The sequence below is a fragment of the Plutella xylostella genome, chromosome 12, assembly GCF_932276165.1.
Source record: "Plutella xylostella chromosome 12, ilPluXylo3.1, whole genome shotgun sequence".
In the NCBI taxonomy this organism is placed as follows: Eukaryota; Metazoa; Arthropoda; class Insecta; order Lepidoptera; family Plutellidae; genus Plutella; species Plutella xylostella.
The window spans coordinates 11,746,772-11,760,103 of NC_063992.1; the positions used below are offsets into that span (position 1 = coordinate 11,746,772).

Sequence of the window (13,332 nt, forward strand, 5' to 3'; positions counted from 1 at the left end):
ATGACAAAACCAAAACAGACTTCCAATGAATTCGTATAACTTCACCAAATTGAGAACAAAAATCGTTGGATATCAAAAGGCATAAGGGTCTCCAGCAAAATGAAGCGTTTTTTAAGTTCTGGAAATACATCCAATACCGACGCTTCTATTTTGGTTTACAAGCATAATTATATTTCCCAATACCGTAAAGTTATTAGAAGTCTAAAACGGAATACTGTCATAAAAGAACTTGTAAAAACTGAATTTTCATCGAAATCAATATGGAACGTGGTTAACAAACATCGTAACAAAAAAAAATGTAAACATGAAAAAAAGCTGACATTAAAACTTGAAAATAGAATTACTGATGACCCAAGACTTGTAGTGGACACATTTTCGAAACTTTTTGACCATAGCGAAATTGCTACCACAGAAAATTTTAACGCAGCTCATACTATATTGACAACCAACACGGTAAGAACAGAAGACTGTATGTATCTTAAAGCTGTTACACCGGCAGAGTTAGTCAAATTAGTAGCTAGCATGAAAAATAAGAAATCGTTTGGATTTGATGAAATCCCAATCAATATTGTGAAAGAAAATATCGATGTATTGGCAGAACCGTTGTCATTTTTCTTTAATAACTGCATGGAACATACAATATTCCCAGAACAGCTGAAAATTGCGAAAATATTACCGGTTTTAAAAAAGGGATCAAAAACTGACCCCAAGAAGTATAGGCCTATTTCGCTACTACCAACCTTATCAAAGATTTATGAAAAACTTCTGAAAAGCAGACTGACTGTTCATCTTAACTTGAACAAAGTATTAAATGACAGACAATTTGGCTACCAAAAAGGTGTAGGTACAAGTGATGCCATTGACTCTCTAGTAGATGACATCGTCAAAAAACTCAATGATAAGAAAAAGGTTGTTGGCCTATTCCTTGATCTGAGTGCCGCTTTTGAAACAGTGGATCACACAATATTGCTCGACAAACTAGATCACTATGGAGTTAGAGGACAAGCTCTTGAGATATTTAAAAGTTACCTTCAAAACAGATATCAATTTGTTGAAATAAAATTTGAAGAAACTGGCGAGGAAAAGGTATTTAAATCTAACATGAGTAAGGTGACAAGAGGTGTCCACAAGGATCAATTCTGGGACCACTCTTTTTTATAACTTTCACAAACGATCTGATAACCTACATACACAACAATATACCAAATATAGAACTGGTGGTATTTGCAGATGACACTAATGCTGTTCTATATGCTGACGATATTGAAACCCTAAACCAAAACGTTACTGCTGCTCTAAATGCGTTCAAGATGTGGTTTAGTTGCAATAAACTCCATCTAAACCCAAGTAAGACTAGTGCTATGCTCTTTAGAAACACCGCTAGGAATGAGGACACCCTTAATATTCATTTTGACGGAGATCAGATAGGTTTAGTGGAGACAGTTAGGTTCTTAGGTATAAATATAGATTCGTTTTTAAACTGGAAGCAGGAACTTACCGCAATAGAGGGTTCAATCAGCTCGGCATGCTATGCTCTCAGAACTTTAAGAGACGAGCTGACTTTGGAAAACCTTAAAATGGTATATTACGCATTAGTTGAATCCAGGTTGAGGTACAGCATCATTTTTTGGGGTCAGAGTCATGACTACAACATGAAAAAAGCATTTACAATAGAAACGGGCCATCCGTACAATGGTCCGGATTCCACCCTGGGACTCGTGTAGGGAACACTTTGTGAGGTTAGGAATATTAACTGCCCCTTCCTTGTATATTTTTGTACTACTCACAAAGTTATCAAAAAATCTACCCAGATACGAATCATCAGATCTTAAGGAAGCGCGAAATAAAACAAGGAGGAGAGATATTCGCATTAATTCTCTGAGCGCCAGACTCAAAATTGCGGAACATAGTGCGCGATACCAGGCTGTGTTCTTATACAATAAACTACCAATTGACTTGAAACAAATTGACAAAATAACTTTATTTAAGAATTCTCTACGTGCCTTCTTGTTGAAAAAGTGCTTCTACTCAGTTGACGAATTTATTAACTTGCATGTGCATGACCTATTTTGACTTGTTTTTTTTTTTAAATTATTTGTATTATTTTAGTATTTTGTTTTGTATTGCATTATTATAATCATTGTGTAATTTTATTGTGTGACATTCAAATACAATGTATTATTGTGAAAGAATAAATGAAATGAAATGAAATGAAGAGTCTTCCTGAACACATTTAGATGGATGTCTCACCTGGTGCTGTCTCTGTCTCACCTGGTGCTGGTGCTGTCTCTGTCTCACCTGGTGCTGGTGGCGGTGCAGTGCGTCCCGCTCTCTCTCGTGCTGTCTCGCCAGCAGCTCGCTCTGTCTCTGTCTCACCTGGTGCTGGTGGCAGTGCAGTGCGTCCCTCTCTCTCTCGTGTTGTCTCGCCAGCAGCTCTCTCTGTCTCTGTCTCACCTGGTGCTGTCTCTGTCTCACCTGGTGCTGGTGCTGTCTCTGTCTCACCTGGTGCTATCTCTGTCTCAGCTGGTGCTGTCTCTGTCTCAGCTGGTGCTGTCTCTGTCTCACCTGGTGCTGGTGGCGGTGCAGTGCGTCCCGCTCTCTCTCGTGTTGTCTCGCCAGCAGCTCGCGGCGGCGCGAGTACGTCGCCTCCAGCCGCAGCCGCTCCGCCACGCCGCGCTCCACCGACTGAAACACAACAAATTATACATAAGTTCCATGTTGAGGAGTCTTGGAAGAACCGTGAGTTGGGGAGGTTCTTGATATAAGTACTGTTAAATCTTTATTTATAGTACACGGGACGTGCGGTGGGACGGGGAGGCGGGGGCACTTGGACTTAGTAGTAACTGACAACAAGCGCCCCCGCCTCCCCGTCTCCCACCGCTCACATACCTAAGGCTCGGCCAGCTAGTTCCGCGTGCACTATACCTTATTTACAATATGCATTATCACCTGCTTGTGTATCTCTCTCTTCCCGCTCACCTGCTTGTGTATCTCCCGCTCGCTCACCTGCTTGTGTATCTCTCTCTCCGCTCACCTGCTTGTATATCTCTCTCTGCTGCGCTCACCTGCTTGTGTATCTTCCGCTCACCTGCTTGTGTATCTCACCTGCTCGTGTATCTCACCTGCTTGTGTATCTCCCGCTTGATGCGCTCCCGCTCGTCGCGCTCGGCGTCGCGGCGCTTGCTGAGCGCGCGCACGCCCTCCTTGCGTATCTCACCTGCTTGTGTATCTCACCTGCTTGCGTATCTCACCTGCTTGTGTATCTCACCTGCTTGTGTATCTCACCTGCTCGTGTATCTCACCTGCCTGTGTATCTCACCTGCTCGTGTATCTCACCTGCCTGTGCATCTCACCTGCTTGTGTATCTCACCTGCTCGTGTATCTCACCTGCTTGTGTATCTCGCGCTTGATCCGCTCTCGCTCGTCGCGCTCGGCGTCGCGGCGCTTGCTGAGCGCGCGCACGCCCTCCTTGCGCGCCGCCGCCAGCCGCAGCGAGCTCGCCTTCTTCTCCGCCTCCAGCTCGTCCTGGAATATTGTAGTAAACACTTTAGTGATAGGAGCAAACATGTAAAAATACATATAAGTGATCAAACATAAATAGATGGTAAATCTTGCCATCTAAACTAGTGATTAGGCCTGTATAGGTGACCCGGCTGGGCATCACTTGCAGCTGCTAATTGCAGGCTACACGTGACTCGGCGGCGACTCACCTGCAGCTGCTTGAGCTGTGCCTGGTGGGCGGCCCGCAGCGTCTTGTCGCAGGCTACACGGGACTCACCTGCAGCTGCTTGAGCTGTGCCTGGTGGGCGGCCCGCAGCGTCTTGTCGCAGGCTACACGGGACTCACCTGCAGCTGCTTGAGCTGTGCCTGGTGGGCGGCCCGCAGCGTCTTGTCGCAGGCTACACAGGACTCACCTGCAGCTGCTTGAGCTGTGCCTGGTGGGCGGCCCGCAGCGTCTTGTCGCAGGCTACACGGGACTCACCTGCAGCTGCTTGAGCTGTGCCTGGTGGGCGGCCCGCAGTGTCTTGTCGCAGGCTACACGGGACTCACCTGCAGCTGCTTGAGCTGTGCCTGGTGGGCGGCCCGCAGCGTCTTGTCGCAGGCTACACGGGACTCACCTGCAGCTGCTTGAGCTGTGCTTGGTGGGCGGCCCGGAGCGTCTTGTCGCAGGCGGCGTGGGCGGCGGCGAGGTACCGCGCCCGCAGCGCGCGCTCCGCCGCCGCCAGCGAGCTGCTGTCGGCTGCCGGCTCCGACCTGGCGAAGCAACAGTTACAGATTTACATTCAACCTTCTTTGAAAAATAACGATGAGTCAGAGTCCATTCGCAAAGGAGCCTTCTTGAGTGACGTAACGCCACCATCCTGCCTTATTGCCAGTTTCAATAACTCTACCGATGACTGATAGTTACTTTCATACCATTTTGACAGGTGGTAACTTTTAATGTGTCAGAATAGTTTGAAAGTAACTACCAGTCATCGGTAGATATAGTTATTAAAACTGGCAGGTAATCAGTGATAAGCCCTTGTCTAAAGTTCTACTATATGTCACTGCATGGAACCATGCCACAACGCATGCCACTATCCTAGTTTCATAGCAGTCTCTTTACGTTTGTTCTTTTAAGTCTTTTTTTGAAAAGATGGCTCAGGAGTTTCTTGCCTCCGTTCTTCTCCTTTAGACAGAAAGAGCCTCCCCTTATCCATAATCATTTCACATTTAAAATGACATTTAAGTATATTTATTTATTATTTCGGATCTAATTTAATATAATAAAATATACGTTTTTCATAGAAACTTAGTTGGTCACGTGACATTTTACTATGGAGAATGAATATTTTTTTTCGTGAATTTTGAAATTCTGATTTCAGTTTCGGGCTTAGATATGACATGCTGCACATGCTGGTTTCGGCTTAGTATACCCTTTTTGCAACACCCTGTATAGTTACATAGCAGTCTGTTTACATTTCTTCCTTCTACTCACATGTTCCTAGTGGACAGCCGCTTGACGAGGCTGGCGGCGCGGGGCTGGTGCTTGCGGCGCAGCTGGTCCAGCTTGCGCGCCAGGGCGGCGCGGGCGTCGCGCGCCCCGCGGCAGTCTAGTACCGCCGCCAGGCACTCCGCCGTGGTGGGCGGCGGCGGCGGCGGGGGCGCGGGGGCGGGGGCGGGGGCCGCCGCGCAGGCCGGCTCGGCGGGGACCACCACTGGGAGATAAAATCAAATCATATTTATTGACAGTGACACCATTAGACACAGGTTTACAAGAAATAAACAGTAGGTAGGTAGTAGTAAGATACATTATTGAAGTAGGTAGGTACGGTGGCCTGCGCCTAAAAGTATACAGGCGGAATTTTAAAATAGCAATCTCAAGCTCACATGCTGCTCTAGCACATCCACATAAACACCACTGCTACACACATCACACACAACACGTCCAAGTATTTATAACAGATGTAGCTGGTCCCTTCATCATCAGGGATCGCTATTATAAGAACTCCGCCTGTATACTTTTAGGCGCAGGCCACCGTACCTAGGTATATCAGTGAGAAGTAATTTGATCATTTGAAGCGTCCGTAGTCGAGCTGGCTTGAGTGATCTTAAGTGATGAGGTTAAGCAACAACTGGCAGGGTCAGTCATTGGATGGGTGACCGATTTTAAGTGGTTCTTTGCTAGACGCTTCAGTGCTTCGGTCGGCACGATAAGCTGTGGGTCTCGGTTGCTGCTTCGGCAGCAGTCGTTAAGCCTAGGGTCTCTGTCTTCGGGCAGCTTGAAAACATGTGATACTGGGGTTGGCCCGACAATTAACTTCAGTGCATTGTACTCATTCAAAAACGCTGATACGGCTCGCTTTATCACTAACTTAAGAACAAAATGTACAGCGAAAAGCGGCGACTACCCTTTCGGGGTTTACACTTACAGTCGTGAGCATTCTATTCTATTCTATTCTCATAGGGGGTGAAGTTCCTGTACGTGGCTCTCTCGAGTGGAACCTTTGTACATATCCCCTTGATTTCAGCTCAGCCAGCCTAGCTCCCGAGTAAACTGGAGTAGCAGGCCTGGGTGTTGTAATAGCTGAGGTAGGCGCTCTGTTGGTCCAAGAATAGATAATCGGTCTTGTAGGTGGACAAGCTAACAGAATATGTTCAACCGTCTCATCTACTTCCTTACATGTCCTACATAAGGGACTAGTTGAGTTACCTATGGTATATAAGTGTTTATTCACGCAACAATGTCCTGTTATTAATCCTACCATTAATGATATATTACTACGGGACAGGTTGAGTAAGTAGCGTGTAAGTTTATGGTTGTGTGATACAATAAACGCTTTAGTTTGTCTGCAATCTACCCGATTTTTCCACTCCTGATTGTGTTCAGATAGTGTTTTATCGGTGAGACATTGCCTTATTGCCTTTGATGACAAACTAATAAATGGTTCTGGCCCTATTGGTAGGGTATTTGATCCCATTCTTGCTAGTCGGTCAGCCTCGCAATTTCCTATGTTGTCGTTATGACTTTTAATCCATTGTACTGTAGTCGTGAGCATATGTATGTAAGTATGTGGTATTGAAAAGACTGGCTTTAAAATTTTATAAAATAAATCCTAATAAGTACACATCTTTCGTCGTCTTTCAATCTTCTCCTCATCACTATCTGTCATTCCTCACCATAGACACTTCCTCTTGCGTTCCAAACCCCACATGAATGTATTTAAGTATTTGTAAAGCAATAATGACTGGCTTGGTGCCGCCGACTCACCGAAGGGCTCGTGCGCGGGGCTGCCTCCCCCCCCGGCCGCCCCCGCTGTCCCCCCCGCTGTCCCCGCCGCCCCCCCCTCCCCCTCGTCCAGCCCCGCGTCGTCGGCCAGCACGGCCAGCTGCTGCTCGCGCCGCTCGAGCTCCGACTGGTACTTGATGGGGTTCGCCAGCGCCTCCGCCAGCTCCGACAGCTGGTCCGGCACGTAGTCCTTCACCTGTCACACACACACATGACACACACACGTTAATACAGGTTGTTGCAAAAAGGGTATACTAAGCCGAAATCAGCATGTGCAGCATGTTATATCTAAGCGGGAAACTGAAATCTGTTTTTTTCACGAATTTTGAAATTCTGTAAATAGAATATGATATGGTCTGAAAAGTTTCCGACCTAACATAGATACAAGTTTTTTTTTCTTAAAATTTATTTTTATTCTTCTACATAGCCTGTAAAACAGTAATTAGGCGGCGCCAAAACACGGATTTATTGCGCCAACAGAGCATTGGATGGAAATGTTCATTCGAACACGTCGTCCTGACGTCACGTGGTCCTGACGTTAGCAAACGCGGCAGCCAACGCGCGGACAGCCTTCTCATGCCTAAATCTTGATTTAATATGTGATAAACACGTTTTCTGGACATTTCCATTGCCTCTGCTATCTCTCTCACTTTAATTCGGCGGTCGTCTAACACCATTTGGAGAACTTTAGCGATGTTATCGTCAGTAGTTACAGTTTTTGGACGTCCCGAACATTTATCATCTCCGGAGCTCTTCCAGCCACGTTTAAATTCGGCTGCCCAAAATTTTATAGTGGTAAATGACGGTGAAGAGTCCCCGTACATAGAATCTAACTCATCTTTAATTTGCGTAGGGGTATTCCCTTTCAAAAACCAATATTTTAAGACAGCTCGATACTCGATTTTTTCAATTTTCACAGAAATGCTCACATCGACTCACTTACAACGACTGTAAAATAAAAACCACTCGTCAAAAATGGCTGAAACTTTGAAGTGTTGCTGTCAAAAGATGCACAGTTACATTCCCTGACTTTACTTGATGTGTGCTGCCATCTTCACGTTGAGGTCGGATACTTTTCAGACCACCTACGTTTGCTTAATAACTGGTACTGCAGGTTAAGCCGTGGATCCCGGTTGCTGTTTCGCCAGCAGTCGTTGAGCCTAGTCAGAAGTCTTCGGGCAGCTTGAAAACATCTGACAGTCGGGTTGCCCGACAACTCTCTCAGCACAAGCTTGCTTGTGTTGGGGTCCACCAACCCGTACTAGGCCAGCGTGGTGGACTAGGCCTAAACCCTTCCTTCATTGGAAGGAGACCCGTGCCCGCAGCAGTGGGGACGCGATGGGTCGTGATGATAATGATGACAGTATGTAGTTACAGTGATGGTGAGCAGCAGCGTGGCTGCAGCGGCAGGCGGCGGGTACTCACGGTGATGGTGAGCAGCAGCGTGGCGGGCAGCGGCAGGCCGGCCTCGCTGCGCAGCGGCACGTGGCGGTGGCCCGGACACAGCCCCTGCAGCGGCAGCACGCGGTGGCCCAGCAGCCGGCCCCCCTCCTCGTGGGCAGACAGACGCAGCAGCGCCAGCTCCGGCAGCACCACCTGCACACACACACTGTTAGCATCTGTTATACTAATAATGAATGAATAAACACTAAACCTCACTGAGACAAAATTTAAGGATTTTGTAAAAACGACATTATGTAGTAAAGCTTATTATAGTATAAATGATTATCTAAACGACAAAAACGCGTGCTTTTGTCCACCTCAGCTAAGGCATTTAGAAAAATGAATTAAAAATTATTAATATTATGACAATGGTCAAATAATTGTAAAATTTTACGTCCAATAAAGTGATATTCCATTCCATTCTATTCTATTCTATTCTAATGCCCCGACTGAGTCCAACAGTAACAGTTACTAACGACTGAACCATCAGACCCCTTAGCATTGAATTTTCATCGTGAGCGTGAAGTAAAATTCTTCGAGTCATTTTGTATGAAAATATGAATAGCGTCCCTGGCGGTCGGTAGCAGAACTAAATATTTCCTGTCTGGTCACTTTTTTGAAGAGCCTGTCAGACATCTTCGATAAAAACACTTTCATAGATAGATGAAAAACACTTTTATGAAACACCGTTTATAAATTATAAAAAGGGTGTTTCATTACTATAAACATAAACTGTCATTTTTGCAAACAATGATAATCTGCCAACTGCGGTGGTGCGCAACCTGCGAACCAACCCAACCCAACCTACCTTCTTAAACACAAACGGCTCGTCATTATAAACCGGATTGATGGCGTTATTAGGGACCGTCCGTGTCCGGTATCGCTTGCGCACGGTGTCGGCGGGCAGGCCGAACAGCTCCACGTCCACGTACGTGCTGGCGCGGCGGTCCGACAGCAGCTGAGCGGAGACCACGCGCACGGACAGAGAGCCCGCGATTATGCCGTCTACGGTCGACTCGGCGAACGGGTCTAGACGACGGTCCTGAGGGGTGAGAGGAGTTAGCACAGGATGATAAACTACCTAGGATTGGGTAAGTAACTAACTTTATGTAATCTCTATATGTAACTAGGATAATTGCCTATGCCTAATGTGAATATCAGTTAATTTAAAGAAATATTTATGCTTTTAGTGAAACAGTAATATGTTTTTTATTTATAGCGTCAGATTTTACATTTGAGTAACAGTGAATACGGTGCATTTTCTATGCGAGACATTTTACATTGAAGATTTTTTTTTATAACGCCTTGCTTATTAATTTTCAGTGTCACCTTGCAGTGAAGCCATGTTGCAGTAATAAATGAAAGCTATAATAATAATGATTGAATGGCGGTGGTCTCGGTACCTTTGCCGGGAAGGCATGTTGCAGTAACAAATAAAAGCGACAATGAATGAATGTCGATGGTGGTGGTACGGTCAGGTGCAGAGAAATACCCATAGTAACAATTCTTCTGAGGGGTTCAGGTTTCTCTGCCCTTTACAATTTAATAATTTAATTTAATAATTCGTAAATAAGTACCGACATATTTTTCTTTTATTTATATTTTTCAATTGTTTAAATTAAGACCGACGTCTTCTCTCTATTGTGTACGCCTCATGGCAAAGCATGGCATGTTCTAACTTACATATAAGACCATTGTAAAACTAACCTGTGTTTATGCAAATAAATTGAATTTGAATTTGAATTTTACTGTACCTTCCGTCGCATGAACTCTGGCTTGAGCAGGTAGCCGCAGCGGCGCTGGTACTCGAACACGCCCAGGTTCAGCATCATGGCCACGTCCAGCGTCTGGAAGTTCAGCGCCACCAGCTGGCACCCCGCGTTCCAGAACACCTGCGGAAGAAAGTCAAAGTTTAACCTATTGTTTCCCACTGCTATTAAATATTATAGAAGGGAAAATTGAATGGAAAAGAGGAAGAGGAAGAACAACGACCAAGAACATCATGGTTTTAAAACATAAAGACATGGACCGGATCAAAGGACATTGTCACACTCAAGAGAATGGCACAAAATAGAAAATTATTTTGCATGATGATCGCCGACATCCGTTAGGATATGGCACCGAAAGAAGAAAGAATCCCACTGCTGGGAAAAAGTCTATTCTTGGGTCTTCCTCCCATCCCTGTATATGGCCTCCTCTTTCCAGTTCCTACAAAAGGCATCCAAACATTCGCCATCTTCTTCATAGATACATTGATATTCTTTATTTATAATGTGTGAATTAATGTAATATTAGTGTATCTTTTTATGGAACGCCAGGTCTATTTACAAAAATGTTTGTAAAATTATTAGTAAGGCTGTTTGTTTCCTGAATAAAATAAATAAAATAAAATAAAATGTCTCATTTGTTACATAAATCATTGTAAATTTAAAAATTATCTAAATTTTAGTAATTATAGTTCAAGTCCACAGCAACCTTTTCTTTAGTAAGTTACAAGTTTTCGTCAGAAGTAGCGTAACAAGTGACTGTCATAGACAGTTATAGTCGAGTATATGTATAGTGCACCGTATGTATTTATTTATTTAATACTTTATTGCACAAATATAACATAAGTGTACAAAACGTGGACAAAATGCTAAAAGCATTTTCTACCAGCCAACCTACACCACCTACGGTATGTAGGACACGACAGAGGCGCCACTACCTGCGGCATGAAGTTGGTGCTCTTGACGCGCGTGCCGGCCGGGTACACGCGCGACAGCTGCTGCTTGTTGTAGTTCACGAACTCCACGGGCCGCTCCTTCAGCAGCGCCGTCGCCTGCCGCTCGTCGAACGACGACATCTCGTAGAAGCGGCTCTTCTCTGAAACACGGAACGAGATAGTTGGGATGTTTGTAGAATAGCATTTGCAAGAAGACTGTCGCAGACGGATGTGTTATGTGTAGAATAGCATTTAAAAGAACACTGTTGCAGACGGTTGTGTTGTTTGTAGAATAGCATTTGTAAGAAGACTGCTACAGACGATTGTGTTGTTTGTAGAATAGCATCTGTAAGAAGACTGAAACAGACGGTTGTGTTGTTTGCAGAATAGCAATAGAAGAAGACTGTTACAGATGGATGTGTTATGTGTAGAATAGTATTTGTAAGAAGACTGCTACAAACGGTTGTGTTGTTTTTAGAATAGCATTTGCAAATACTCTTATTTTCCGATATTTCGCTGTGTGTGTGTGTGTGTGTGTGTGCACGTACTGTCGGCGGCGTCGAAGCTGCTGAAGTGCACGGGCTGCACATAGTTCACTAGGGCAGACAGCTCGGCGCCGGCGTGCGTCTCCCGCTCCTCGTCCGACGCGGGCGCCGCGTCCTCGCCCGACGATGATGACGATGATGATGAAGACGACTGACGCGCGAGACGGGGCTGCAGACATAAGGATAGGGGATATTAGACAAAAGAATGGCGTAGATGTAATGTTTGACAAAATGAATTTAGATTTTATTAAGAAACACACTCATATTGTTGTAAATATACCTACATCATTATTTGGGGCTTTGATGACTTTTGAATTGTGCATATCTACGTAAAACAGGATATTGCATTGTGTTCTCTTTTGTCTTTATTCAATCACATAGCGAGTATTTTAACACTACATTCTTATTGATGAATGAAATCGTGAAATTGCTAATAAAAACACTCCTGTTTCTAGCGCTAACTGCAGGACATAATGTCACACAAAAATCTACAGCGTGTCCGACTAATTCCTAAAATCAAGTTTACATTCGCCACTAACATGGATTCTCCGCCGTATGAACTCTTCAAAAAATCATCTGAAATTACAATAAACGTTTAAATAATTTACCGTATCTATAAATTCAAACATTACATACATATGCAAGGACATTAAAGAACTTGATTTACAATTATTTATTTGAAAAGGATGCTTGTGAAAGTCTTCACGAGGGTTTTTCTGCTCAGTTATTCGCAACGAAATAATTAATCCCTTCGGTAAGCAATCGGTCGGATGATGTCGATGAAAATAAAACCATATGTCATATTCTAATTAATCTGTACCATCGTCGCCCCCACATATGTACAAGTATTAACTTCAGGTGTTACATACATACCTTTATGTAATTAATAATTTTAACCTGACATAATTTTAATTTTAATTAAACTTCTATGTACCCAACGTGATATTATTATTATTTTACCTTCTGCGTGAGATGCAGGTCCCCATTGCCAGTGACGGCGGGGACGGGGTCCGCGGGCTCGGCGGGCTCAACGAGCTCGGGCTCGGGCTCGGGGGCCGCGGGGGCGGCGGCGGGGGGCGCGGGGGGCGCGGCGCGCTTGTGGTGGTGCTTCTTCTTGTTCTTGATGATGATCTTGCGCCGCAGCGCCGACGGCGGCGGCAGCTCGCCTCCTGAAGCGTTATGTTACTCGTCATACATTTTACAACACAATTTTCACTAAAATAAACATAATAAATACTTACTATGTTAAGCACTTTACAACAAAAAAAGAGGGATTTATAAGGATTTTATGCCGTTAAGGCTATTTTTCTTATTTGATAATGGTAACAGAACCAAAACATTTGGTCATTCACCAGACTTAATTAAGTAAATACTGCTATCATTTCCTAGTAGAGTATTTCAGTCAAAACAACCAATACAGACATCTTCAGCCTTGAAGCGGTGTAGCTTTGAAGGAAAGCAAATGTTTAAAACTTACGTGAGTAATACAAAGAGTGAATAAAGACAGTCGGTCCAGTAAACAAACAGTGGCGCGTGTGTCCACGGCGCGACGACAAACAAACAAACAGACGCGACGTTTACTCAGTACGGCTCTGGACGTTTCTAACACGCCAAGTGGGACAAGCAAACAAAACTACAGTGTAAGCGTGGAACTTTTAGGAATGCTTTTTGGATTAAGGCTTTAATATGCGTAATTGTGTTAATGCCACACATAGTAGATAGGTTTTACAACATGTCACAGTTAGAAATACTAGTAGATATGGATTCACAGTAGGGTGGAATCCTGGTGATAGTCTCTGATAAAATTGCACACTATGGCTTGGAATTTGGATGTTATAAGATCTTACATTTGACATTCTTGTATCCGCACAGAT

At 44.4% G+C, this 13,332-nt stretch overlaps 1 protein-coding gene across 1 annotated transcript in view; it reads right to left on the minus strand.

The window, feature by feature from the left end:
• Positions 1-13,332, minus strand: part of LOC105381187 (1-phosphatidylinositol 4,5-bisphosphate phosphodiesterase classes I and II) — a 38,941-nt gene that overhangs the window by 1,596 nt on the left and 24,013 nt on the right. Inside the window, exons 10-20 of the mRNA XM_048624496.1 lie at positions 12,464-12,627; positions 11,462-11,627; positions 10,917-11,074; positions 9,967-10,104; positions 9,021-9,254; positions 8,195-8,365; positions 6,752-6,965; positions 4,979-5,198; positions 4,119-4,254; positions 3,388-3,525; positions 2,566-2,685 (exon numbers count right to left, since the gene is read on the minus strand). Coding sequence (XP_048480453.1) covers positions 2,566-2,685; positions 3,388-3,525; positions 4,119-4,254; positions 4,979-5,198; positions 6,752-6,965; positions 8,195-8,365; positions 9,021-9,254; positions 9,967-10,104; positions 10,917-11,074; positions 11,462-11,627; positions 12,464-12,627 — 1,859 coding nt within the window. The remainder of the gene's footprint in view (positions 1-2,565; positions 2,686-3,387; positions 3,526-4,118; positions 4,255-4,978; positions 5,199-6,751; positions 6,966-8,194; positions 8,366-9,020; positions 9,255-9,966; positions 10,105-10,916; positions 11,075-11,461; positions 11,628-12,463; positions 12,628-13,332) is intronic.